Source organism: Salvelinus namaycush, chromosome 9 (genome assembly GCF_016432855.1).
Source record: "Salvelinus namaycush isolate Seneca chromosome 9, SaNama_1.0, whole genome shotgun sequence".
Lineage (NCBI taxonomy): Eukaryota > Metazoa > Chordata > Actinopteri > Salmoniformes > Salmonidae > Salvelinus > Salvelinus namaycush.
In genome coordinates, this window is record NC_052315.1 from 13,281,015 (window position 1) to 13,308,659 (window position 27,645).

At 42.3% G+C, this 27,645-nt stretch overlaps 1 protein-coding gene across 1 annotated transcript in view; it reads right to left on the minus strand.

Annotated features, from left to right (window-relative positions):
• Positions 1-5,725: 5,725 nt before the first annotated feature.
• Positions 5,726-27,645, minus strand: part of LOC120053693 (microtubule-associated protein 1B-like) — a 44,421-nt gene continuing 22,501 nt past the window's right edge. The window contains exons 2-7 of the mRNA XM_039000882.1: positions 27,108-27,209; positions 15,053-15,135; positions 13,362-13,502; positions 9,923-13,244; positions 9,556-9,779; positions 5,726-9,206 (exon numbers count right to left, since the gene is read on the minus strand). Coding sequence (XP_038856810.1) covers positions 9,051-9,206; positions 9,556-9,779; positions 9,923-13,244; positions 13,362-13,502; positions 15,053-15,135; positions 27,108-27,209 — 4,028 coding nt within the window. The 3' untranslated portion in view covers positions 5,726-9,050. The remainder of the gene's footprint in view (positions 9,207-9,555; positions 9,780-9,922; positions 13,245-13,361; positions 13,503-15,052; positions 15,136-27,107; positions 27,210-27,645) is intronic.

Consider the following 27,645-nt stretch of genomic DNA (forward strand, 5'->3'; position numbering starts at 1 on the left):
ACATCATGGATATCTGAGGATGGTTTCTTGCTTGTTTTTGCTTTGCAAAGCACAACTGACAAGACAAAATAGCTCCGTCATTTATTTTCTATGCAGTCATTTGAAGGCGGATAAGCCTAATCAAAGTTACCTAGCAGCCAGAGACTGCCAGACTTAAAAAGAACTAATACGCTAATGATTCGGGACTGCAACCTGACCGTAGCCGTTTCATCCCAAAACAACGCAGTGCATTCTTAGCAGGCACAGAACTCCTCTTAAATTCCCTTCCGTTTGCAATCCACCTCCGATGGCATTTAAAACTTGTCCTGTCTTTATTGAATATTTTTTTTCAGTTCACTTGTCTTTTTTCTTTTAAATCGTGGAAGAATGGTTAAAATTTCCAAACCAATATCCAATCCAATGAGGCACTTGCAGTACCGTCTTCTAGAAATGTTGACATTTGTCTGATAATTAATATAATAAAGAGCTACAGCAGATAGCAGTATGTTCGTGTTCTTAATTTGACTTGAATGTGCTTTGACAGCAGAAATGAGTGTAAAACTTCTTACCTAAACCGGTCAGGTCCTTATTGCCTTTCTTAGGGCTCGTTTCAATCCGAATCACGGAAAAGCTGCAGTATGGCGTGATTGAAATTGAAAAGGCAATGTTAACGCAGTCAACTGCATTCACAGTAAATGCTGCATATGTCGGCTCAATCGGAAATGACGCTACCTTTACATTTGAATTGTGCCATCTTCCGTGACATGGATTGAATTGAGCCCTTGTGAGATATGTACAGTTAGAAAGATTCCTTGCTTACCAGTCGGCTACTGTAAATGACAAACAAGTTTGATCACACGCTAAACCTGACTGTTTGCAACATGACAAGATATGCTTTTTATATAAACTATTGTAAAGATACTGTTGAAAATAGCCCAGGTAATGTAGATCTAAGAGATTCAACTCTGCTACATTTGGTGGCAATGGTGGGATCCACTACTTATACAAGCGGTGATGTCAAATCAGATGCAATGTAGAAGAAGTTGTAGAAGAAGTTGATCAAATGATAGTGAATCTCAAACTATCAAATGGAGTAAAACGTCACCATCTGCTGGGTAGACAATTGAACTGCTTGTAAGGGATTTGAGAGTGTAGCTGTAAAGTTAAAACATATTTAATCCCCATTTACACCTTGCATTAACATGATAGTCCAATTGTAGGAATACATCTCATCTGAAAAAAGTTGAGATGAGTTGTACTTCATGGGTTTGAAGGACAATGATGTATCCGGATTTCACCCGCATTCATGCATCAGTCTGCCTGTACCCTAAAGCTGTTGCAGTATAGGCAACTGCTAGGCCCCACACAAACCAACCCCCCTCCCATGACCTTCCCCTCTAATTTGTTTGAGAAAGAGGAGAGAGGACACAAGGAATTGAGGAAAGAATACAGCCGATTTTAAAAGCGAGTCAAGTCTAACGGATCTACATATCACCTTGCATCATAAGTAATTACGTAGTCAACATTTTTTTTATTATCAGTCAGTCATAATTTAGCTATGATAAATCACGGTTTTGATGCTCTTGAACACGGCCAATAATTTAGTTTCTCATTCCAGCCGGGATTCAATCCGACCGTATATGGTCGATCGACAATGCAGCTTTAAAAGGTAGATGCCGATTGAATCATTGCAGCTTTGCCCGTGAATATTATCTCCACGAACACAGGAACATTGCCTTTAAAAGCTGCAATGCCTAGAACTCACGATTGGATAGAATCCCGACCTCAAATGTTTGAGGGCAGCCCTGCCTCCAGGGCACTGGCAGAACGAATGTGATTGGTTGGATGAAAGCTCAGTGTGCAGAGCTAAGAGTGACAGGTCAGTAGATGGAGTTTACAGGTAAGAGTCAAATAAAGAAAAGGCTCTCAGGGAGGGAGGTTTGAGGGCACAAGGTCGCCAGTTTGAATACCATTGTGGCTTTTGTTTCCCAACCTTAAAAATACTTAACTAATCACATTTATAATCTGCTGATATTCTAAATGACTTGACAGCTTCATATGTGAAAAGAAAGAGTGGCACCCATCCCCATGCTGGCGGAGTGGACTAGGCACTGGGAAAGGGACCAGAGGGTCACAGGTCCTAATCTTGCCTCGCTTTCATAGATCAAATAAAATGCAAGAGTTCTTTACTCAGTTGAAAGCAGTGGCGGTCAGTGCCGTTGAAGATGACGGAGGATAATTATTATTTAAAAAATTTGTGAGCATGTCCTTATTTCTATTACAGCATTTTGGATGACTGTCATTCCTATTCCATTCACCCAGTTCAATGTAACAGCGATAGATTTAGGCTACTACATGATACATGACTGCCCTTAACCAACACAAAAACATCCTGTGGCGTTCTGCATTAGCATCGAACAGCCCCCGTGAAATGCAACTTTTTAGGGCTGTTAGAAACCAATATACACAGGCAGTTAGAAAAGCCAAGGCTAACTTTTTCAAGCAGAAATTTGCGTCCTGCAACACAAACTCAAAAAAGTTCTGGGACATTGTAAAGTATATGAAGAATAAGAGCACCTCCTGCCTACTGCACTGAGGATAGGAAACTCTGTCACCACCGATAAATCCACTATAATTGAGAATTTCAATAAGTATTTTTCTACGGCTGGCCATGCTTTCCACCTGACCATGCCTACCCCGGTCAACAGCACTGCACCACCCACAGCAACTTGACCAAGCCTTCCCCATTTCTCCTTCTCCCAAATCCATCCGCTGATGTTCTGAAAGAGCTGCAAAATCTGGACCCCCACAAATCAGCCGGGCTAGACAATCTGGACCCTTTCTTTCTAAAATTATCTGCCGAAATTGTTGCAACCCCTATTACTAGCCTGTTCAACATCTCGTGTCGTCTGAGATTCCCAAAGATTGGAAAGCAGCTGTGGTCATCCCCCTCTTCAAAGGGCACTCTTGACCCAAACTGCTACAGACCTATATCTATCCTACCCTGCCTTTCTAAGGTCTTCAAAAGCCAAGTTGACAAACAGATCACCGACCATTTCGAATCTCACCGTACCTTCTCCGCTATGCAATCTGGTTTCAGAGCTGGTCATGGGTGCACCTCAGCCACGCTCAAGGTTCTAAATGATATCTTAACCGCCATCGATAAGAAACAATACTGTGCAGCTGTATTCATTGACCTGGCCAAGGCTTTCGACTCTGTCAATCACCACATCCTCATCGGCAGACTCAACAGCCTTGGTTTCTCAAATGATTGCCTCGCCTGGTTCACCAACTACTTCTCCGACCGAGATCAGTGTGTCAAATCTGAGGGCCTGTTGTCCGGGCCTCTGGCAGTCTCTATGGGGGTGCCACAGGGTTAAATTATTGGGCCGACTCTCTTCTCTGTATATATCAATGATGTCGCACTTGCTGCTGGTGAGTCTCTGTTCCACCTCTACGCAGACGACACCATTCTGTATACTTCTGGCCCTTCTTTGGACACTGTTAACAACCCTCCAGACGAGCTTCAATGCCATACAACTCTCCTTCCGTGGCCTCCAACTGCTCTTAAATACAAGTAAAACTAAATGCATGCTCTTCAACCGATCACTGCCTGCACCTGCCCGCCCGTCTAGCATCACTACTCTGAACGGTTCTGACTTAGAATATGTGGACTACAAATACCTAGGTGTCTGGTTAGACTGTAAACTCTCCTTCCAGACTCACATAAAACATCTCCAATCCTAGTTAAATCTAGAATTGGCTTCCTATTTCGCAACAAAGCATCCTTCACTCATGCTGCCAAACATACCCTCGTAAACCCTCGTAAAACTGACCATCTTACCGATCCTCGACTTTGGCGATGTCATTTACAAAATAGCCTCCAACACCCTACTCAACAAATTGGATGTAGTCTATCACAGTGCCATCCGTTTTGTCACCAAAGCCCCATATACTACCCACCACTGCAACCTGTACGCTCTCATTGGCTGGCCCTCGCTTCATACTCGTCGCCAAACTCACTGGCTCCAGGTCATCTACAAGACCCTGCTAGGTAAAGTCCCGCCTTATCTCTGCTCGCTGGTCACCATAGCTGCACCCACCCGTAGCACACATTCCAGCAGGTATATCTCACTTGTCACCCCCAAAGCCAATTCCTCCTTTGGCCACCTCTCCTTACAGTTCTCTGCTGCCAATGACTGGAACGAACTACAAAAATCTCTGAAACTGGAAACACTTATCTCCCTCACTAGCTTTAAGCACCAGCTCACAGATCACTGCACCTGTACATAGCCCATCTATAAATAGCCCAAACAACTACCTCCTCCCCTACTGTATTTATTTATTTTGCTCCTTTGCACCCCAGTATTTATACATTGCACTCATCTACTATCAAATCCACCATTCCAGTGTTTTAATTGCTATATTGTATTTACTTCGCCACCATGGCCTGTTTATTGCCTTTACCTCCCTTATCTCACCTAATATGCTCACATTGTATATAGACTTATTTTTCTACTGTATTATTGACTGTATGTTTGTTTTACTCCATGTGTAACTCTGTGTTGTTACATGTGTCGAACTGCTTTGCTTTATCTTGGCCAGGTCGCAGTTGTAAATGAGAACTTGTTCTCAACTTGCCTACCTGGTTAAATAAAGGTGAAATATTTTTTTTTTTTAAATACTCTAAATGTTCCCTATACACATAAGGTTGCTACAACCTAGCCTATGAATTAAAGTTCACAACGTAGTTGCAGACAGGTCGAGAGACATCTTTTTTAAGTGACTGACACATGGACAGCCTTACACTCTTGCCTGCATCTAGCTGAACTAGGGTGTAATCGTTAATCCAACAGTTGTAAACTAGAATTTCTATTGGAGAAATTCAGGTATATGTATTCCAGTTTTGTTCCATTTAAGAAACTTTTTTCAACAGAATCGGTGTAACGATAACACGTAAACACAGTTAACTTTCATTGCAGCCACGTTGTATTCCTCCTATCATGTCCCTTCCCTTGTGGACTTCAAATGCACAACACATCAGCTGTAAGTGACCAGGCCAAAAATCCTTTCCAAGCCAAACCATATCATAACCGCTACACACAGCCTACATCATTGTCACAATATTAGCTAAAGTAACATTTGCTAGCTAAGTAAGTTAAACTGAAAGTGAAACAGAATGATGAAATCTCTCTCGCTTCTCCTTCATATTGGAATAAATTAATTTGTTCTAAACTATTTAACTATTGTGTCAACAACTTGCCACATTTCATCCACTGCAGTACTAGCTAGCTTATGCTTTCAGTCCTAGATTAATTCTCGGATACTTTGATTGGGTGGACACCATGTCAGTTCATGCTGCAAGAGCCCTGATAGGTTGGAGGACGTCTCCCGGAAGTTGTCATAATTACTGTGCAAGTCTATGGAAGGGGGTGAGAACCATGAGCCTCCTAGGTTAGGTATTGAAATCAATCTACCCAGAGGAGGACGGAAGCTAGCGGTCCTCCGGCTACACCATGGTACTACCCTAGTGAGTGCTGTTGAGGCTACTGTAGACCTTCATTGCAAGTGTTTTAATCAATAATTTGGTGACAAGATTATATTTAGTACAGTTTTATCTAAAAAGGTTAACTTTTTACATGTTTCACAATTTGTATGAAATTCACTGAGGATTGTCCTCCCCTTCCTCCTCTGAGGAGGCCCCACTGGTTGAAAGTCAGGGAAATAACACCAATTACAAAGCGCACAGATTTATAAAAAGGGGTATATTTATTGAAAAAGCAAAAAACTAAAATTAGTGTTTCTATACTGAATTATCTATCTATCCACTGTCATTATCCAACTAACCCCCCCACCCACTTGACACTGGGGAAACTAGCAGTCTTTGGAAAATTTGACCAACATTCATAACATTTACTGGGTGAAGTCCCGAAACTTGCAAGTGTGATGTGTGAACCACCAACAGGGTATGGACATAGACAAACACACATTTATAAGTGCAGGGGAAAAGAGGTGTATATAACTATGAAGAATATAGCACAAAAAAAACATATAGCATTAAAGAAATGATGTACTAACTCCCAAAATGTCCAAAGAGCAAGAGCATATTAATTTAAAATGTGTTTATTTATTTTGGGGCCTGATTTACAGATTGGAACATTTGTTATGTGCTACAGTCACTTGTATTATGACAGAGGTATCTCATTCGAATTATTTTATTATAATGGAGCAGGGATGAAACAGAGGCACAGAAATACAGGGCCAATGTTTAGAACTATTCCAATGAGCCAAATATACCACTGAACATTGCTTTCAAAATACACACATCTACAGAGATGGAGGACTCATCTTTGTATCTTTGCCATTATAGAGTCTGACAATTTTCTTCTTCTTCACAATTGACAGATCCCTCCTGATGACCCAATTGGACATGACTTCAACAGGGTCACCAAGAGGGATCAACCAATGAAGTTGGAAATCCCATCCAGTTGACTACATTAAAATGGTGGAATCTCTCAATGGCCCTGCCCATGCTATCCTTTTGGCCACAAGAGAACTGTAATTATCTATGAATACAGCTTTAAGAACAGCTAGCCAAGAAATGTTATGGACAGCAGAGGGCGTAAGAGCCACACAATATCCAACCCAATGCATTCAGAGTCCAAAATCTGTGACATAAATGGCACATGTTAAATGGACATATCTTTACAATGCAATGCAATCTATTTTCAATCATTTTTACTCAGACTTATGGCTAATACCAAAAAAACCATGCTGTTCTTTCAGAAGAACAAAGTGAGATCGGTTCTGCTTGCTCTGTCCTGCCATTGGCTTATGATATCATGTGAGCAGCCGGTTGCTAACCAAAGGTTTGCAAATTAGAAAGTAGCTACACCACATTATTGATATATATATATAAAGATAACTCAATAATTTAGGAAAAATGAATAAATAGAATTGTTAATGAATTGATAAGATAAAGGATTTGACATTTTTCTGTATGAAATAATTGGAATTCTATAATCTGCCTAAATGTGGCTGGCTGCACACACCCTTTCACATGATGACGTCTTCAAATGTACAGTGTGCTCTGGATGAGCCACGGCATTAGTTTGCTTTAATACCAGATGTGATATTACATAAAACTGATATTCAATTAGAACTTAGAAACTAAAGACAATGTGAGATCTGTATGCTTGTATAACTCTGCATGCAACAAAAATTATCACCTCAACTGTAGAAAAAAAATAAAGTTGTTCTAAGAATAAGAGTTATCCAACTCAAGTAATAATAAATGTTAAAATCCTTTCATATTCCTTCTTCTTGAATAAAATGAAAATATCCTTAGCAATAAAGAGCATTATAACACAGTGAGTGCTTGGTCCACAAGTAATGTTGTGGGCATGGTAGTGCAAGCATTGGTGCATTTGGACCCAATCTGTTTTGATAAGAGGCTAAAGGCGTCCACATTCACAGATAAAGCCGTCTACTGTACATTCTACTGCTATTAACTGAATACATAAACGATTGCTGATATAACAGATTTTTCTTTCTTGTTAAACATCTGTTTTAGCATTTATTCACTTCTGCACAATAATAAACCACTGAGATGTATGTAATGTCTTGCAAAGTATTTCTCATGACTTCCCTATTAGCATATCTAAGTATCCCTCTTCAGTGAAGCTTACCCTCTATGTGACATACAGTGGTCCCATTGATATGGTATATTTACAATTAGAAGAAAATCTGGTCTTGGAGAGGGACTCAAATATGGGTTTGGATACAGTTGATATCCTGGGCACCAATGCAAAATATTATTGAATACAAACAAGATTGAGTGTTAGGATTTTCTTGACCTGACTTGTCATAATCAGAAATGCTAGACCTGCCGGCGGTAGACAGTGTTTCACAAAAAACTGATTTATTAGTGTGGAAATATACTGTAGGGTTTACACTTCATTCCGTGTCCTTTCTAATGAAATAACTACTAAGTAGTAAAACTGTAATTCAGTAATGAGTTTGTACATAAAATACTGCATTTTTTATTGCCTTCCATCAACCAATACGTATTAGTATTTCATTTTAGTACAAATCATTACCTAGAATTTACCTAGTTATTTCATTTAAAAAGACAATGTCAAAAGTGTATCCCCATACAGTATGTACTCTACATGAAGGGTTAAAGTGACTGATATAAATGTTATACAAAAAACGATTTATTGAAACTTGGACACTTTTGTCAATGTTGGGGTAATTCTTCTGTTCACATGCATATCATTACCTGCAAAGACATCGGCCATCTCCTCAATGTTCATAGACCGTCTATGAAACTAAAATGGGATGCAGAAACATGTTGTCCTTCAGTAAGTGCTGAGGTCTCCATGTTTTACCAGTGCACCAGGAGACATCTGTCCCATATTCACCTCCTCACACACACCCTCTGCCTTTTAACATCATATTCTATTGTAACACTCCTTCACTCACTGTGGTTCCCTTGTCTTTGGAAATTGATAACTGTGCAAATGGGTGTAGGCCTAAATATACCTATGAAATGTTATACGGATGAAATAATCGTTGAAGGAAGAACTCATGAGTTCAGTCCCATTGAGGCAGAGGGTTTCCTACAGCTGTCGACTAGTCTCCTTTGAGCTGTCACGGATTTGGATCACAACTACCTGGCTAATGGTAAGAAATGTGAGGACCTTCGATTACTATAGACAGTCTACAAGCTCCACCTTACCTAGCATTCATAATGAACAACCTTTCTTCATGTTGGTAGACCAAAGACTCTTGGACATATTCATGTTCTGCCTTCATTTCCATGGCATAGACGTACCCAAGACAAAGATGGGTCAGAGTGTTTGCTGGGGTCTTTTTTATATTGATAAGATTGAAAGGATGAGCAAGGCCTGCTAATCCACCAGGCTATACTTGAAGCATGCTAGGGTGGGAAATCATCAGCTGTAGATGGGGGAAATTAGTCCATCACAATTTAAGAGAAGGTGAAGGAGGTGAGATACTTTGGTGGGTGAGAGGGCAGGGATGTGTAGCTTCATCTTGTTTCACTCCTCTCAGAACTCAACTTTGCAGGCAGGGAAGGTCTCCTCCTGCATGGCCACAGTGCTGTTGCTGCCCAACACGGTGATACCCAGCTCTCTCTGCCTCTCATGGGTTTCCTGGTACCACTCGTGCATCGTCAGCGAGTCAAAGGTGGGGATCAGGGTCACCTGAGAGTGGAAAGGTAGAAGGGCAAATTCAAATGAGAACATAGTAGGCAGACTTAAAGGTAGACTCCGCGATATGACGTAGATGCAGAAAGAAAACAGCGGAGTAGGTCAATTTCAGCAACAACTAAGAGCATTCAAGTGTGAGGCTCAACTTCTCCACTGTTTTGGTACCCTGGCTAACACACTGTAAACAGCATGAAGCGAACCTGTACACATACGCAAATACTGCATCTCTCACATCTCAATATCTCTAGTGCTGCTCGTGGCAATGTCATTTAGCGGAGTCTACGTTTGTTGACATTCTACAAATGTACATAGAAAAAAATAAATGAGAAGATTGGGGGCTGACCTGCACATCGGGCCAGGCAGTCTTTCCCTCCAGTAGAGCGTCGAGAATGGGTCTCATGACTGACTCCTTCAGGGGCTCGTCGCCACTAACAATGTAGCAGGAGGAGCGCAGGCGTCGGAAGAACTCCACGTCAACGGTGGCAGAGGCACAACCAGAGGGGAGATAAGCCATGTCCAAATAAACTGGTGCACTTCCAGCTGCACTGACCTTACTGCCCAGAGAACCTGCAGGACAGATAGCAGAGTTAGACATAAGAAGACTAAATGTATTGCAATAACTTGCAAGTACAAATCATTATTTTAGAAAACAAGTAATGAAAGATGCTAATATGCCATCATTCAAAGTGTAAAACCCTGTCTGTGCCTACCTGAAGAAACTGACTTTGAAGTTCCAGGTCTGGAGCCACTAGTGGTATTGCGGGATGAAGGCCTTGTGTCAAGGCTTGAGGTGGTCTTCAATGTACCTGTTGTGCTGCCAGCCTTGGTCTTGCTGTTCAGAGCTGTACTGGTGGCTGACATTGACCTCTGTGTGACCCCGGCTGGTTTCTTGGTTTTTGTGGCGGCACTCTTTGAGGTCTTGCTTGGCACATCAGCCTCAGGGTCATTCATGCAGGTACCGGGCTGGGGCGGCAAGGGGGGCAGATCCTTCATTGGGGCTGGGGGAGGGTCCTGAGAGGAATATTGTGCTCCCCTGTTGGAGGAGTAAGAGCTGGGATGGTCATGTGGATGGTGGGGCGGGAAACTCCCAGAGTCCTCGTCTGAGTCCATGTCTGCAGTGATGGAAGGGCAGTCCTCAGTCCCTGGGGGTATGTCTGAATCTGTGGCTGTGTTGAGGGATTCACTAGCAGACGTGGGAGGAGTCTCCTGGCCTTGAGGTGAATGTCGATCACTATTAATTCCGCTTTGTGGCTTAAGTAGCTCCTGGGAGTGGTTGCTGTCTTCAGAGAGTTCTCGCGGGCTACCCGTGGCTAGCCCTAGAGACAGATGCTGCTGTTGGTTCTCTGGGGACTTTGAGTGCTTGAATTCACAGGGTGAGACCAGGCAGAGGTCGACGTCATGGGGAACGTCAGGGAGAAGACCATGTAGTCCAGGAAGGCGTTCCTCTGAGCCATCCCCTGGTGGACGCATGTTATGAGATGTACTCAAGGGTAAGGACATCCCCATTTTGGGGTAAGAATCGGCAATATGCCTGTTTGAGTAGGACCTGTCCATATGGTCTCCCTTGGGTGACTCATCAATAGATGGGAGCACCTGTTCAAAAGACACGGAAAGAGACTCGTCAACTTCTGTCGAGTGTGGGGAACCGATTTCAGCAGGCATGGAGGTAATATTGGGTGAGACAGAGTCAGGCAGCATGAAGGGACTCAGTGTCAAAAGACTTGATTGTTTGTCCTGGGACGATGTGGAGTTTTCTAGGTTCCCCCTCAAGGAGCCTACCTCGGAGTTCCTGCAAGAACCCATGACGTGGCAGTCTTCAAACCCAAGGCTAGGCACCCTTCCCCCGAGACTACTGTCCTCACCAGAGCCCTGAGCATCCTCTTCAGGTGATTGGTGGAAAGGGGTATGCCCAGCGCTATTAGGGGCTGAGTCGGCAGGGGAGACCAACTCTAAAGTCTTCTCATCTGAGCTAGCGCAAACATCTTCTTGCCCATTTCTCAGGGCCCCATCAAGTAGCCTGTATTCAGTTGGTGTGAGATCAAAGTTCACGCTGTGGTCACTTTTAGGAGTTTTGTCAAGAGGCAAAGTGGTTCCCAGGGCTTTCTCTGGATTTGGCATTGTCTCCATGCAGGTGAACTTTTGTGGACTTTCCAAGATGTCCCCCCTCTCTACATTTGCTCTTGATCCCTTCTCTGTCGCAGGTTGCTCTATTCCTTCAATGTCCGCTATAGTGTTCACTACAACAGCAGTCCTTTTCTCTGACTTTGCATTTTCTGCTCTGAGGTTCTCGAATTCCGCTGTCATGTCTTCAGGCGTTGACATTTTGGAACGATCAGCATCCCCCTCAGAGGCAGAAGCTTTTTGATTCTCCGGCTCCTTTTTATCCGTCTTTAGCTTTGCCGCCTTGTTCAATGAGTCTTTCTTGGGGATTGCGTCCTTCCTCAATGTTCCATTCTTGACTAAGGGCTTTTTTGCCTCTGCGTTTCCTAATGAAGGTCCAGTTGTCGCTTTTTTGACATCCTTGTTGAGAGGTTTTGTTGGTTTCTTCTCCTCTGGCTTTACCTCCTTCTTGATATCTTTCTTTTGATCATGTTTGATGTCTTTCTTTGGTCTTGGACCAAGAGTTTCTTTCTTAACTGGTTCTTTCTTTTTCTCCAAATTATCTTCCTTTTTGACAACACCTGTGGAGGCTCTCTCATCCTTTTTTACTTCTTTTTTCTCATCCTTTAAAGGTTCTTTCTTTGGCATAAGCTTTTCAGCCTTTGGAGGCCTTTGTTTAGCATCCCCATCCTTCAATTTGGACTTATCTTCCCCTTCCTTCCAATCTTTATTAGCAATGTCACTTGGAGCCTTGGGTTTGGACTTCATGTCTTGTTTTTTAACATCCCCACGTCCAACTTTGTCCTTCAGCAAGGCACTGCTAGGTCTTGAATCCTTGGGCAGGGACTTAAGGCTCTCCCGACTCTCTGCACGTTTTGGTTGTTTATCTGATTTGGATGCTTCAAGGTCCCTGAGGCTCACGCCTGGATGTTTCAGGAATTCTAGATGCTTTACTTTCTCAAGTCCTTCAAGAATCTTGGCCTGCGGAGTACACCCAGGGAAGAGAACTCGAATGATCTTCTCTTGAGGACTGGCAGGATGCCACACCAGTAGAGCAGAGATGGAGACAAGGCAAGACAGGGGCATCTCTGAGCCTTTTATGTTAGATCCATTGCCGGGCCAGGTCTTCATGAAAGCCTCAAGATCTTTACTGCCTTTGACTGGGTTAAGAATGTACAGCTCTAGTCTACCGACTCCCATCTTCTGGAAAAGAATAACAGGATCAATGCTGGGTCCATTTGAGCGACTAAGAGGTTCTGGATTGATTGTTAGCCTTTCAAGGTGTTGCAAAGTGAGTGCCACTTGGTCGCAGCTCCGCAGTTCTTTGGGATCACTCCGGAATGACTTCAATCTCTCTGGAGCATTAAGGAAAACGACCCCAATCTCAGGGGAAATTTGATTTTTCATCCAGTCCTCATTGATCTGAGAGTCAGTAGAATGTTCCTCCTCCAGTTCTACTGCTTTCCTTTGGAGAAGACTGTTCACCCCTGGCAGATTGTCATCCCCAATGTGGGTGAGGAGCAGGGAGTCAACTCTATCCAAATGTCTAACCAGTTTCCAGAAACAGGAGCGAGAATCTGACCCACCATTGACCAGCACGTTGAAACCGTTAACAGCAAAGAAGGCAGAGTCTCCTCTCCCACCTGGAAATACGTAGCAGCAGGGGCGGGAGAGTTTGAGGAAGCCCACAGTACTGGGGGGCTCTAGCAGCTCAAAAGGAGACTGTGGCTCCAGGGACTCTGAGAGGTATTCTGTGAACTCTTGCAGACCTTCCATTTCAGGTAGCACTGATGGTGGGTTTGTTTTGATGTTGATGAAGTCTTGTAGGTTATGTTTCTCCAACACAGAGTTCTTCCACACCCCAGAGTTGGGACAACTCAGCGTGAGGTTAGCTTTTTGTGTGGGGTCTGCAGAGCTCAACAACTCTCCAATCTGTTCAAAAAGATAGAATGGTTTGATGTAAATCCCTTCACCAGCTTATGAATAATGCTTTTGAATTTAGATTGATCTGTAACTTTGAATGAATATTACAGTAAAATATGAATTCACCTCCTCATCAGCAAATATCTGAATGAAGTCACTCAGAGAAAAACATCCTGTTTGTAAGACCAGATCTCCTGCCTCTTCAACACATTGTCCAGCAAGAACCAACAACTTGTGGCGAGACACATCAGATATAAGCCGGCGCACCTAGTGAAATGGAAAGAAAAAGTCATGAAAATTAAGCTCCATTTAGTTGCCTTTACTACTCCAAATAGGGCAATAGTATAGACTGTGTTCGTGTTACAGAACACAGAGAAACAAGGCCTCTCATTCAAGTTTTTTTTGTCAACATCCAGCCTGTTTACAGTCTATAATATGATAAAAAGACAAAATGGCATTATGTTATGGCCAGATAAGACCTTCATTTTGATCCAAATTAAATGCATACCAAAGGCCACAAACAACCCAGATGTAAAGGTATACAATGTAATCAAGTGATCAAAACAAAAAGGATACAGTCCTAAATGTGTTTCCACTTCACAATAACAGCACTTACAGTTTAACGGGGCAGCTCTACCACCGCAGACATTTTACAAAATGACTTGTTGGAAAGGTGGCATACTATGACGGTGCCACGTTGAAAGTTACCGAGCTCTTTAGTAAGACCATTCTACTGTCAATGTTTGTCTATGGAGATTGCATGGCTGTGTGCTCAATTTTATACACCGGTCAGCAACGGGTGTGGCTGAAATAACCGAATCCACTAATTTGAAGGGGTGTCCACATACAGTTTATATGTTAACATTTTCATGATAAAAAGGCAATCCATCAATAAACTCTCTATGGCAATATTCTACTGTTAATGGTATAAAAATAATCTCAAACTCACACTGATGACAAACAGCACTTCAATGTGGAAAAATCCTCACCCCCCCATCGAGAAAACATTTCAAGAATTACTGTTTACATATCCAGTACTAAGCCTACTGCAAACTTTGTTCAGGCATAACATTGAAAAAAAATACCTGAAATTACCAGCAGATGCGCTTGCAGAGAACACAGATAAAGCAAGAGATCGACTTTTCAATTCGCCATTTAATGCATTCTAAAATATCACAAGCGCATTAAGCATCAGGGACAGGCTAAAAGAGATTATGTTGGTTCGAATGAGGGTTTTGTGAATCATTACAGCAGCAACACAATTTGATTTCCAGTATGAAATGAGAGCCAGATGGCAGGGAAAAGAAGCGTGTTATGCGATGGCAGTGTGTAGTGCAGATGTCATATGAGAAATTGGATCCTTTCCATCTCAGAACAGAGCAATAGCTATGCAAAGCAGAGCAAACCTTAGGAATATTGCTATTGAACAATAATCAAACATTACTTCAAGGCGAAGTTCAACAATTAGGATATTTTGTTTAATTACAGAGAAAATTTGTAGACATTTTGCTGAGTCATCACTTGCCATTGACTACAATGAAAATGTCAACCAATTTTCTCATTAACAAAACATAAATACGTTTTTGGGGGGGGATAAACTACACAGGAGTGTAAATAAAGCCATGTGTAAAAATGGTTGAACTTCCCCTTTAATACTGACTTTCATAAAGATGTGATTTTATCATTCTGAACATATTCATTTTAAAATACTGGGAAATGAACTATAGACTACCCACAACATACCTTGAAACTGAATAAAGACTTCAACAACAAGGTCTGATGCTAACAGTGAGAGATTTAGCCTAATTAGGTCTCACCTCTGAGCAGACCAACTCATGGGATGGGTTCACCATCACCTGGGTATCCAGAATATCTCCACCGTGCTGCAGTGTCCTCTGACCTAGAATGAAGGAGGGAAATGGTGGTCAGAAACCTGAGAGTAAGGAGAAGCAAAAAGGCGGCCTCCAGGAGATGAGGGGTTAAAAAAGGAACATAGCCTGTTCCTTTAGACCGGCAAACAATGGGTACTAGGCAATTAGTCTGTTTCATTTACAGACTACACTAAAAGAGACAGATGGTCTGAATGAAACTGCCCATGCAGGCTAATGACAGTAGGCTATATGTGGAGAGTTTGGGAATAACAGACTATGCATCCACTAAAACGGTTCAACAGGTTGTGCAAATCAGAAGTCAAAATCCAATCTGAAAGATCTTACAGTAAACCGTTTAGCAGATGTAGAGGCCTTCAGCGTACAGTTAAGTCTTGAGCATAGCCAGAGAAAGAGCTCTGCAAGCATCAGAAACAACCAGACTATAGACACTTCCCTGGGTGGAATGCCTCTAAAGAGAAGGTAACAATGCCGATTACATTAAGGCACAGAGCTTTGCATAGCCTAAAGATAAACCCTGGGCCAGCAGTGTGACTGTACCTTTCAGTGCAGGTCTGAAGAGAGAATAGGACAAACACCAGGCAAGGTACTGAAACGAGACAAGGCTGAGGCAAAAAACAAAATACCCCAAATAACGGTCTCAACAAAACATGACTTACAAGTAGTTCGAATGGTATTGATTCAACGGTCTTGAATAAGACAAAAACAAACAAATTGGTTACCAAAAAAAGCCAACATCTACACAATAATGCTATACAACTCAAAAAGAACAAAAAGGCAAAGCTTTTGAAATACCATATGTTTTTGTTTTAGGCTATATTTGTAAATAATTCTAGTTATTCACATGCTCCAAAAGCTGCAATGACATACTGAGGCTATTCAGGCTGAATAAACAACCTGTGATCCACACTCCTCCTACTGCATCACATGCCAGAATACAGGGACATTCACTCATCCACTGCACCAAACATCTCCATTTAGCCAACAATTTGCCACAACGACTCACAAGACGAAATGGGAGGGGTGGTGAAACGGTTTCACGACTGGGGCTACATGCTCTAAAAGGCAAAATAATCATGGAAGTCCTGGCAGAAAGCAAGGACAATGTTTTTTATGGGTTATATAGATAGCCTAACACACTATAAGGCTGTGGGAGAGGAAGAAAAGACTGCCAGCGAGATTTACATTTACATTTAAGTCATTTAGCAGACGCTCTTATCCAGAGCAACTTACATTTAACCTTTTTTTTTTTTTTTTTTTAACTAGGCAAGTCAGTTAAGAACAAACTCTTATTTTCAATGACGGCCTAGGAACAGTGGGTTAACTGCCTTGTTCAGGGGCAGAACGACAGATTTGTACCTTGTCAGCTCGGGGATTTGAACTTGCAACCTTTCGGTTACTAGCCCAACGCTCTAACCACTAGGCTACCCTGCCGCCACAAGCGGCAGAGATAAAGAGGAATAACTCAAAGTAAAAGTAACTGCACAAGCAATTTATGACTAGCCAAGCCTATAGTTGAAGATAAGAGAAGCCGACAAAAGACCAAAGTCTCTGGAGTGTATCCAGTATCACTATTGAAGCTGCAAAAGTTGTCACTTAATGCACCATGTCTTAACATATGAACAACAGCTCAAATGCACATTAACCAAAATCTCAGTAGATCCAAAACCGAGTGGACAATTACCCAAAGGCCCAGTCCAAGTCAGGTTGTTGGTGTAGATGGTCCAGCCAGTCAAGAAGGGAGATTGAGTATGTGATTGTTGCTTGCTGTAGTCATATGTGCTAGCAGGCATTGAGCATTTAATTGGATTACCACCCCATTAGGAAAGTAACTAAAGCATTACCACCCCCATTAGGGAAAACATCGTCGGATGTGGCAGGACTTAAACTATTACGGACTACAAAGGGAAACCCAGACGCGAGCTGCCCAGTGACGCGAGCTTACCAGACAAGCTTTTATGCTCGCTTCGAGGCAAGCAACATAGAAGCATGCACGAGAGCACCAGCTGTTCTGGATGACTGTGAAAATGCTCTTGGTAGCCCATGTGAGCAAGACCTTTAAACAGGTCAACATACACAAGGCTGCGGGGCCAGACGGATTACCAGGACGTGTGCTCCGGGCATGTGCTGACCAACTGGCAGGTGCCTTCACTGACATTTTCAACATGTCCCTGATTTGAGTCTGGAATACCAACATGTTTCAAGCAGACCTCCATGGTCCCTGTGCCCAAGAACACGAAGGCAACCTGCCTAAATGACTACAGACCCGTAGCACTCACGTCCGTAGCCATGAAGTGCTTTGAAAGGCTGGTAATGGTTCACATCAATACCATTATCCCAGAAACTCTAGACCCACTCCAATTTGCATACCGCCAAACAGATCCACAGATGATGCAATCTCTCATCATTAAGTTTGCAGACGACACAACAGTGGTAGGCCTGATCACCGACAATGACGAGACAGCTTATAGGGAGGAGGTCAGAGACCTGGCTGTGTGGTGCCTGAATAACAACCCAGCCCTCAACGTAACCAAGACTAAGGAGATGATTGTGGACTACAGGAAAAGGAGGACCAAGCACGCCCCCATTCTCATCGATGGGGCTGTAGTGGAGCAGGTTGAGAGCTTCAAGTTCCTTGGTGTCCACATCATCAACAAACTAGAATGGTCCCTACACACCAAGACAGTCATGAAGAGGACACGACAAAGCCTATTCCCCCTCAGGAAACTAAAACGATTTGGCATGGGTCCTCAGATCCTCAAAAGGTTCTACAGCTGCAACATCAAGCGCATCCTGACTGGTTGCATCACTGCCTGGTACGGCAATTGCTCGGCCTCCGACCGCAAGGCACTGCAGAGGGTAGTGTGTACGGCCCAGTACATCACTGGGGCTAAGCTGTCTGCCATCCAGGAACTCTACACCAGGCGGTGTCAGAGGAAGGCCCTAAAAATTGTCAAAGACCCCAGCCACCCCAGTCATAGACTGTTCTCTCTACTACCGCATGGCAAGCGGTACCTGAGTGCCAAGTCTAGGACAAAAAAGCTTCTCAACAGTTTTTACCCCCAAGCCATAAGATTCCTGAACAGGTAATCAAATGGCTACCTAGACTATTTGCATTGTGTGCCCCCCCTCCCCCCCCAACCCCTCTTTTACGCTGCTGCTACTCTCTGTTTATCATATATGCATAGTCACTTTAACTATACATTCATGTACATACTATCTCAATCAGCCCGACTAACCGGTGCCTATATATAGCCTGTTATTTTTCACTGTCTTTTTTTTACTGTTGTTTTTATTTCTTTACTTACCTATTGTTCACCGAATACCTTTTTTGCACTGTTGGTTAGAGCCTGTAAGTAAGCATTTCACTGTAAGGTCTAGACCTGTTGTATTCGGTGCACGTGACAAATACACTTTGATTTGATGCTGACAGGTGGTATCTGTTTTGAATAAGGGGACTTTGGCCCCTGTTAGGCTGGCTGTCTCCTTTTATAGTGGGGGGACTGGGGCGGTTTACTGGCTGCCCTGGTTACTTGAGCAGCTGGTCCACTCCCAGCAACATGTCATGTAGCTCCTCCTGTGATTTACAGCTTAGATTGTTTTTTAAATACCTGCCTCTATCCTGGCAGAGTGCACTGCAGACACATGGGATGGTGGGTGGGGGGGCGGCTGTCAGTGTCCCTGTGTGTAAGTTTGCATTCCTGTGAAATATTGAAGCAGTGCTTTTGCATGGTTGGAGTCTGACTGAGTGCGGTCTTAGTTCCAGCATCCGTCTGTGGTGGTAAATAAACAGCCACGAAAAGTATAGCTCAAAACTCTAGGCAAATAGTGTGGTCTGCATTTTAATCACAACATACTCTACTTCAGACGAGCAAAATCTAGAGACTTCCTTAGATTTCATGCACCAGCTGTTTACAAATATGCACAGACCACCCCCCCTCGTCTTACCGGGGTGTGCTGTTCTATCTTGCCGGTGTAGCGTATATCCTGAATATCATGTCATCATTCAGCCATGATTCAGTGAAACACAAGATATTACAGTTTTTGATGTCCCGTTGGTAGGATATTCGTGATCGTACCTCGTCTAATTTATCGTCCAATGATTGCACGCTGGCGAGTAATATTGACGGTAACGGCAGCTTTCCCACTCGCCTTCTGTGAATCCTTACGAGGCACCCCGCTCTGTGTCCTTTGTACCTGCGTCTCTTCCCTCTTGCAAATACAGTGGTGCAAAAAAGTATTTAGTCAGCCACCAATTGTGCAAGTTCTCCCACTTAAAAAGATGAGACCTCTGTCATTACGTTTGACCTCTGTCATTGCCAACAAAGGGTATATAACAAAGTATTGAGAAAAACTTTTGTTATTGACCAAATACTTATTTTCCACCATAATTTGCAAATAAATTCATTAAAAATCCTACAATGTGATTTTCTGGTTTTTCATTTTTTTCATTTTGTCTGTCATAGTTGAAGTGTACCTATGATGAAAATTACAGGCCTCTCTTATCTTTTTAAGTGGGAGAACTTGCACAATTGGTGGCTGACTAAATACTTTTTTGCCCCACTAACGGGGATGTTGGCCTTGTCGGGTGTTCGGAGAATGTCCTGTGCGTCCTGCTTGTTGAAGAAAACATCTTTGTCTAATCTGAGGTGAGTGATCGCTGTCCTGATATCCAGAAGCAATTTTTTTCCCGTGAGATATGGTTGCAGAAACATTATGTACAAAATAATTTACAAATAATGCAAACACATAATAGCACAATTAGTTGGGCGCCTGTAAAACTGCTGCCATTTCTTCTGGCGCCATTCAGTCATCATTGGCTATACAGTAATAATGGTGCTAAAGCTTTGTTATTACTCCATTAGGCAACTATCCCCTAATATATACACACATTCCAATTCGTACTAATTCCAACTAATTTGTATTAGGTATTTTTCATTAATCATTCTTGTATAAGGTTATACTGGTTGTCCTGTGAAATGAGATCAAGCAGACACTGACACACCACCTGATTCTCTGCTCCCCCAGCCTGCAGCCAAGCTCAGCACCACCCTGTCAGGCAGCACTCCACTAGTGTAAAAAACACACACTCCCCTCCACAGCTGGCCTGCCATTAGTCAGCCTGTTGGCCGGAAGAGGCTAGGCAGCACGGCTTCCATAGTGGAGCACTGCAGCAATACAGTAGTAGTAATATCACAGATGACCAGTTGTGATGGCCTGAGCTAGCATGCGCAAGTGTGAGTGAGGACTGATGGTGCGGCGAGGTAATGCTTGATACCAGAGGAGAAAGTTGCTATGTCTTGGTGACTGTAGGAAGATGGGCTGCAGAGTGAGGAAGGTGCAGCTATGGCCAACTATTTAAAGCTGCGAGGTCACACCGACTACTCCTCCCACCCCCCCTTCCAATTCACTCTCTGCTTTCCATCAGCCACCTGTCTCATTTCTCTGTTCTCCCAACTAACACTCCACACAAACTACACTGCAAACTATCCAAATAACGGTCTGAAGGAGCTACTCAGCTGATGCTGTATGGTTGAGGTGTAGAGGAATAAAACTTCACTGCAATGTTTCTCCTGCTTTAGTCTTGTGTGCCAGGCTTCTAGGTTCTACTACAAAAAGAGGTTGCTTGTTAGCCTCGATCTCACAGATACCAATTCAAATTGTGGGACTTCTCCAACCCTGAGCAATCTGGCATTTCCAGGCTTCAGCATACAGAGCGAATATGAGAATACTGTGGCTATGAAGGAAAACTCCTGCTATAAATTAGGCGGGACACTGGGCTTTGGAAAACATTACTAGTTGAAACCATTAACTGACCTCACATAAATAAACGGCCTGCTGGCCAGGGAACATGGACAGCACCAGTACCACCCATGGCACTGCGTACACAGTCCCAGGCAAATGAAAACATTGACTCATGTCTACCATTAGTGTCCGATGGAGAGTCCAAGAGGGGGCATGTAGTACAACGTGCCTTTTGTATTTGTCAACGAACGTCCATCCCTGTTCGCTTCCAGTCAACATAAAAAGGCCTATGGCCTCCTGATGCTTTTCCAGAGAGCTAAAACACTCTCACTGTTGTCACACTCTCACCTCATGGACAGTTTTGTTTGCTTCGATCATAAGGAGTGAAAAGCAGAAAGGATGCTGTCAAAATGCAGTGTCAAAGTCCTTTTAGTGCTGCTGAGAATTGTCACTGAACGAAAGGTAGCGCAAACAAGATTGAAGATGGGGAGAATGCCACGTGTGTGTATGTACACACACACACACACACACACCTCTCCAGAACTGATGAAAAGAGTAAAATGGGCCCAAGGGGTAGTCTTCGTCAAAGGTTTCTGCAATCCACTTGGAATGTTATGCAAACGTTAGTTTCCTATTCTTCTTGAATGCTCTCATTTTCCAACAGAAGAGTATTTGTTTGGTTGTGTTTTGCTTTGCATTAACAGATGAATACACAAGCAGTATTCAGTCAGCTGAGTTAAGTTTCTCAGTGTTACGAGAACAACAGCCTGTGGCGAAAACATTGATGAATGGTAATGCAGTGTCCACAACATAATAAGAGGGCACACACTTTCTGCCATAACCTCCAACCAAGGCTGGCGACTAAGGAGAAGTAAAGGCAATCAAAACTTTTTCTCAACGTAATTTGTATAATTTTCCCAGATTGTAGATTACCTGGATGATAGATAAATATACATGCAACATGTAAAGTGTTGGTCACATGAACTGGATTAAAAGAGCACAGAAATGTTCCTTATGCACAGAACTCTTATTTCTCAAAAATGTTGTGCACAAATGTGTTTACATTCCTGTTAAAAGGATTTCTCCTCTGCCAAGATAATCTATCCACCTGGCAGGTGTGGCATATCAAGAAGCTAATTAAACAGGTGCACCTTGTGCTGGGCATTTTTGTCACACAACACAATGTCACAGATGTCTCAAGTTGAAGGAGGGAGCATGCAATTGGCATGCTGACTGCATTACTGTCCACTAAAGCTGTTGTTGGAGAATTCAAATGTTCATTTCTCTACCATAAGCCTCTTCCAATGCTATTTTAGAGAATTTGGCAGTACGTCCAATTGGCCTCACAACCACAGACCATGTGTGACCACGCCAGTCCTCAGGACCTCCAGATTCGGCTTATTTAACTGCGGGATTGTCTGAGACCAGTCACCCGGACAGCTGATGAAACTGTGCTGTCAGAAAACATCTCAGGGAAGCTCGTCGTCCTCACCAGGGTCTTGATCTGACTGCAGTTCTGCGTCGTAACGGACTTCAGTGGACAAAGTCTCACCTTCAATGGCCACTGGCATGCTGGAGAAGTGTGCTCTTCATGGATGAATCCCGGTTGCAACTGTACCGGGCAGATGGCAGACAGCTTGTATAGCGTTGTGTGGGCGAGCGGTTTGCTGATGTCAATGTTGAACAGAGTGCCCCATGGTGGCGATGGGGTTATAGTATGGGCAGGCATAAGCTATGGACAACAAACACAATTGCATTTTATCGATGGCAATTTGAATGCACAGAGATACCGTAACGAGATCCGTGCCATTCATCTGCCGTCATCACCTCATGTTTCAGCATGATAATCCACGGCCCCATGTCGCAAGGATCTGTACAATTCCTGGAGGCTGAAAATGTCCCAGTTCGTCCATGGACTGCATACTCACCAGGCGTCACCCATAGAACAAGTTTGGTATGCTCCAGATCAACGTGTACAACAGCGTGCTCCAGTTCCCCCAATATCCAGCAACTTCACACAGCCATTGAAGAGGAGTGGTGCAACGTTCCACAGGCCACAATCAACAGCCTGACCAACTTGCAGTAAATAGTGTTCACACCAGATACTGACTGTTTCCTGATCCACGCCCCTACCTTTTTGTTAAGGGTATCTGTATTCCTAGTCATGTTAAATCCATAGATTAGGTCCTAATTTATTTATTTTAATTGACTGACTTCCTTATATGAACTATAACTCACTAAAATCTTTATTATTGCATGCTGCGTTTATATTTTTGTTCAGTGTAGATATCAGATGAATGTGCTAAGTTCAAAGAGTCTTTACAGCAATCAGATGGAGTTATCATGGGATAGACAATCTCTGGTGGGGAAGGAAGCAAGCTCCATCTCCACTGGAGTGTGAAGACGCTGAGCGAATGTAATATCACTGGTGTTTGCCAGGCTGAGCAGCCCCTGACCTGCCGAGCAAGACAGACTTTCTAATCCGCCAACGGTCAGTCCATCTAAGTGCTGCTACTGCTGATCTGCTAGATAAAGCCTCTCCACACGCAAACATCTAGTCCCAGGGCACCGCCGTGTTGCTAACCACTGTGGCCCAGCATGCCAACAGCAGGGAGGAAGCCCAGGGAAAGACACACACACCTAACAGTGAATAACATGAGAACGGGAACTGGAAGCTATCGGTGGTTCCAATGGCTCAGTTGGTTGGAGCATGGTATGTGTGGGTGTGATTCCCACATGAGTTCTCTAAGTGGCTTTGGATGAATGACCATATAATTATTCTCATTCAAAGCAACTTTCTCCTACCATTTAGAATGTTTGACTAATTTATGCTTATGATGTCTTCTCTGAGAATTGTGATCGTCATGGGATGTAACAGTGTGTTGCACAGAAAATGTGTAATGTTTATTTTTTTCCATCTTGTGTTCTCAATTTCACAGCTGTCAAGTTTGAAAAGTGGGTCATGAACAGCATTCACACAAATATTCAATGGGACTCATTTAATAGACTGACGGAAGAAACAGTCAAAAAGGAGTCGGAGAACATAACTAAAAGAACAGCAGGCATTCACGTGTGAGTCATAAGTTTGAAAGAATGGCATGGGGTGGTGGTTTAGGGGTGATGAGGATTTCAGCTGTTCACTCAGCTGCCTAACACACCCAATTCCATCTTGGAAATGTACCCCATAAAGAGGAGTTGCTGGTACCAGTCTGTTCAGCCAAGGCAGACTGACTTGAGACTATGGATCCAAGCAATGGTGCAAGAGCAGTTGACAAAACGAACAGTGTATGAAGCATCTAATCTTCAATAGGCTTGAATTTTTATTTAACAAGGCAAGTCAGTTAAGAACAAATTCTTATTTACAATGACTGCCAACCAAAAGGCAAAAGACCTCCTGCAGGGACAGGGATAAAAAATAAAAACATCACGACAAAAGACAAAACTACATAAAGAGAGACAAATTACCATTAACATCATCCCTTCAACCACTTTTACATGCCTTGTTAACATACAGTGCATTCAGAAAGTATTCACACACTGACCTTTCCAACATTTTGTTGTGTTACAAAGTGGCATTACATTGATTTAATTGTCAATTTTGTCATCGATCTACACAAAATACTAATGTCAAAGTGTAAAAACATTTGTAAAAAAATTAAATAAATATTGATTAGATTAGTAGTCTATACATGTAACACCCGGATTATGCAACATTTGCCCATTATTATTTTCAAAATTCTTCAAGCTCTGTGAAATTGGTTGTTGATCATTGCTAGACAAATTTCAGGTCTTGCCATAGATTTTCAAATAGACTGAAGTCGAAACTTCAAGTCGGCCACTCAGGAACATTCACTGTGTTCTTGGTAAGCAGTGTAGATTTCGCTTTGTGTTTTAAATAGCCCTGCTGAAATGTGAATTCATCTCCCAGTGTCTGGTGGAAAGCAGACAACCAGGTTTTCCTCTAGGATTTTGACTGTGCTTAGCTCCATTCCATTTTTTTAATACTGAAAAACTCTCCAGTCCTTAACAATTACAAGCATACCCATAACATGATGCAGCCACCCCTACATTGTATGGGATTTGACCTAAAAACATAACCTTTATTTAACTAGGCAAGTCAGTTAATAACAAATTCTTATTTACAATGACGGCCTACCGAGGAATAGTGGGTTAAATGCCTTGTTCAGGGGGAGAAGGACAGATGTTTACCTTGTCAGCTCGGGGATTCGATCCAGCAACCTTTCGGTTACTAGCCCAATGCTCTAACCACTAGTGGTTATATTTTTATAACACTTTCTATTATTAAGGACAAAAAGTTAAGTGCTTTGCCACATTTGCAGTATTACTTTAGTGCCTTGATGCAAACAGGATGAATGTTTTGGAATATTTTTATTCTGTACATGCTTCTTTGTTCCAACGTTGTCTCCTATCAAAGCCATTAAACTAACGTTTTTAAAGTCACCATTGGCCTCATGGTAAAATCCCTGAGCGGTTTCTTTCCTCTCCGGAAATAATTAGGAAGGACGCCTGTATGTTTGTAGTGACTGGGTGTATTGACACCATCAAAATTGTAATTGATAACTTCACCAAGCTCAAAGGGATATTCAATGTCTGCTTTTTATTTTTTTATAAAAATATTTATATATATATATATTTTTTTTTTTACACATCTACCAGAGGGGCCCTTCTTTGCGAACCATTGGAAAACATCCCTGGTCTTTGTGGTTGAATCTGTGTTTGAAATTCACTGCTTGACTTAGGGACCTTACAGATAATTGTATGTGTGGGGTACAGAGATGAGGTAGTCATTCAAAAAATCATATTAAACACTATCATTGCACACAGAGTGAGTCCATGCAACTTATTATCTGACTTGTTCTAAAAACATAATTCCACTTTGACATTATGGGGTATTGTGTGCAGGCCGGTGACAAAACATCTCAATTTAACAATTTTAAATTCAGGCTGTAACAACAAAATGTGAATCAGTCAAGGGGTGTGAATACTTTCTGAAGGCTCTGTACATGGGCCAAAGCAATGTGTTCTTAACCTCTCTTGGGCATGTGAGACGGTAGCGTCCCACCTCTTCAACAGCCAGTGAAACTGCTGAGCGTTATTTCAAATACAGAAATACACATAAAAATTCAGAAAACAAAACATATTTTACATAGGTTTAAAGATTAACTTCTTGTGAATCCAACCACAGTGTCAGATTTAAAAAATGCTTTACGGCGAAAGCATACCTTACGATTATTTGAGAACATTGCCCACTAGACAAATCATTACAAACAGTAGCCAGCCAAGTAGAACAGTTACACATGTCAGAAATAGAGATAAAGTTAATCCCTTACCTTTGATGATCTTCATATGGTTGCACTCAGCAGACATTCATTTACTCAATAAATGTTCCTTTTGTTCGATAAAGTCTCTTTATATCCAAAAACCTCAGTTTTGTTCGCGCATTTTCTTCAGTAATCCACAGGCTCAAACGCAGTCAAAACAGGAAGACAAAAAAATCCAAATTGTATCCGTAAAGTTCATAGAAACATGTCAAACGATGTTTATATTCAATCCTCAGGTTGTTTTTAGCCTAAATAATCAATAATATTTCAACCGGACAATAACATTGTCAATTTAAAAGGTAAACAAGAAAGGCACTCTCTCGGTCTCGCGCATGAAAAAGCTCTGTAACACTTTAGGGTCCACTCATTCAGACTGCTCTTACTTCCTAATTTTTCAGAATACAAGCCTGAAACAATTTCTAAAGACTGTTGACATCTAGTAGAAGGCATAGAAACTGCAATTTGAGTCCTAAGTCAATGGATACTGTAATGGCATTGAATAGAATACTACAAAACCCCCCAAAAAACTACTTTCTGAATGGATTTTTCTCAGGTTTTCAGTTCTGTTATACTCACAGACACTATTTTAACAGTTTTGGAAACTGTAGAGTGTGTTCTATCCAAATCTACCAGTTATATGCATATCATATCTTCTGGGCCCGAGAAGCAGGCAGTTTAATTTGGGCATGCATTTCATCCAAAATTCCAAATGCTGCCCCCTACCCTAGTGAAGTTAACCTGCAGAGACTACAGGCACTTTTAATACATCATACATAAATTGGTCAAATATGACCACACAGAGAGAGGTTAAATAAAAAGTAAAAAAATATGACAGATGCATGTACATGTTTTATTTCAGAGGTCAGTGGTGGGGAAAGTCCCCAAATTCTCCTTACCTTTTATTTCCTCTGAGAAGAAGGCAGAGTGTCGTGACACAAATAGCTTGAGCTGCTCATCCAGGTTACAGACTGTCAGGTCCACGTCCCATGAGCGGATGCCTGTTGAAACACACACACACACACACGGTTAGGAGCACACTCAATACTCAGGTCAACAGCATTTTCAGTTATTCAAACCAAATATTCACTTCTTAAAACTTCATATGGATCAGTGTCCCGTCAACGGGACAGTTGTTGCTCAATATGAATAATGTGATGTCGTTTTATACAAACAAAAAACAAACAAAATTGTTCAGTGTAGATAGCACATTCATCTGATAAGTTCAATGAGTCTTTACAGCAACCAGATGGCCGTGATTGGGAGTCCCATAGGTCAGCGCACAATTGGCCCAGCGTCGTCCGGTTTTGGCATCAATGTAAATAAGAATCTGTACTGACTTGCCTAGTTAAATAAAGGTTAAATAAAAAATTACTTGAGTTTTTTACTGATTTTTTAAAATGTTTTAATCTTCAATAGTGGTAGACTGACTTCAAA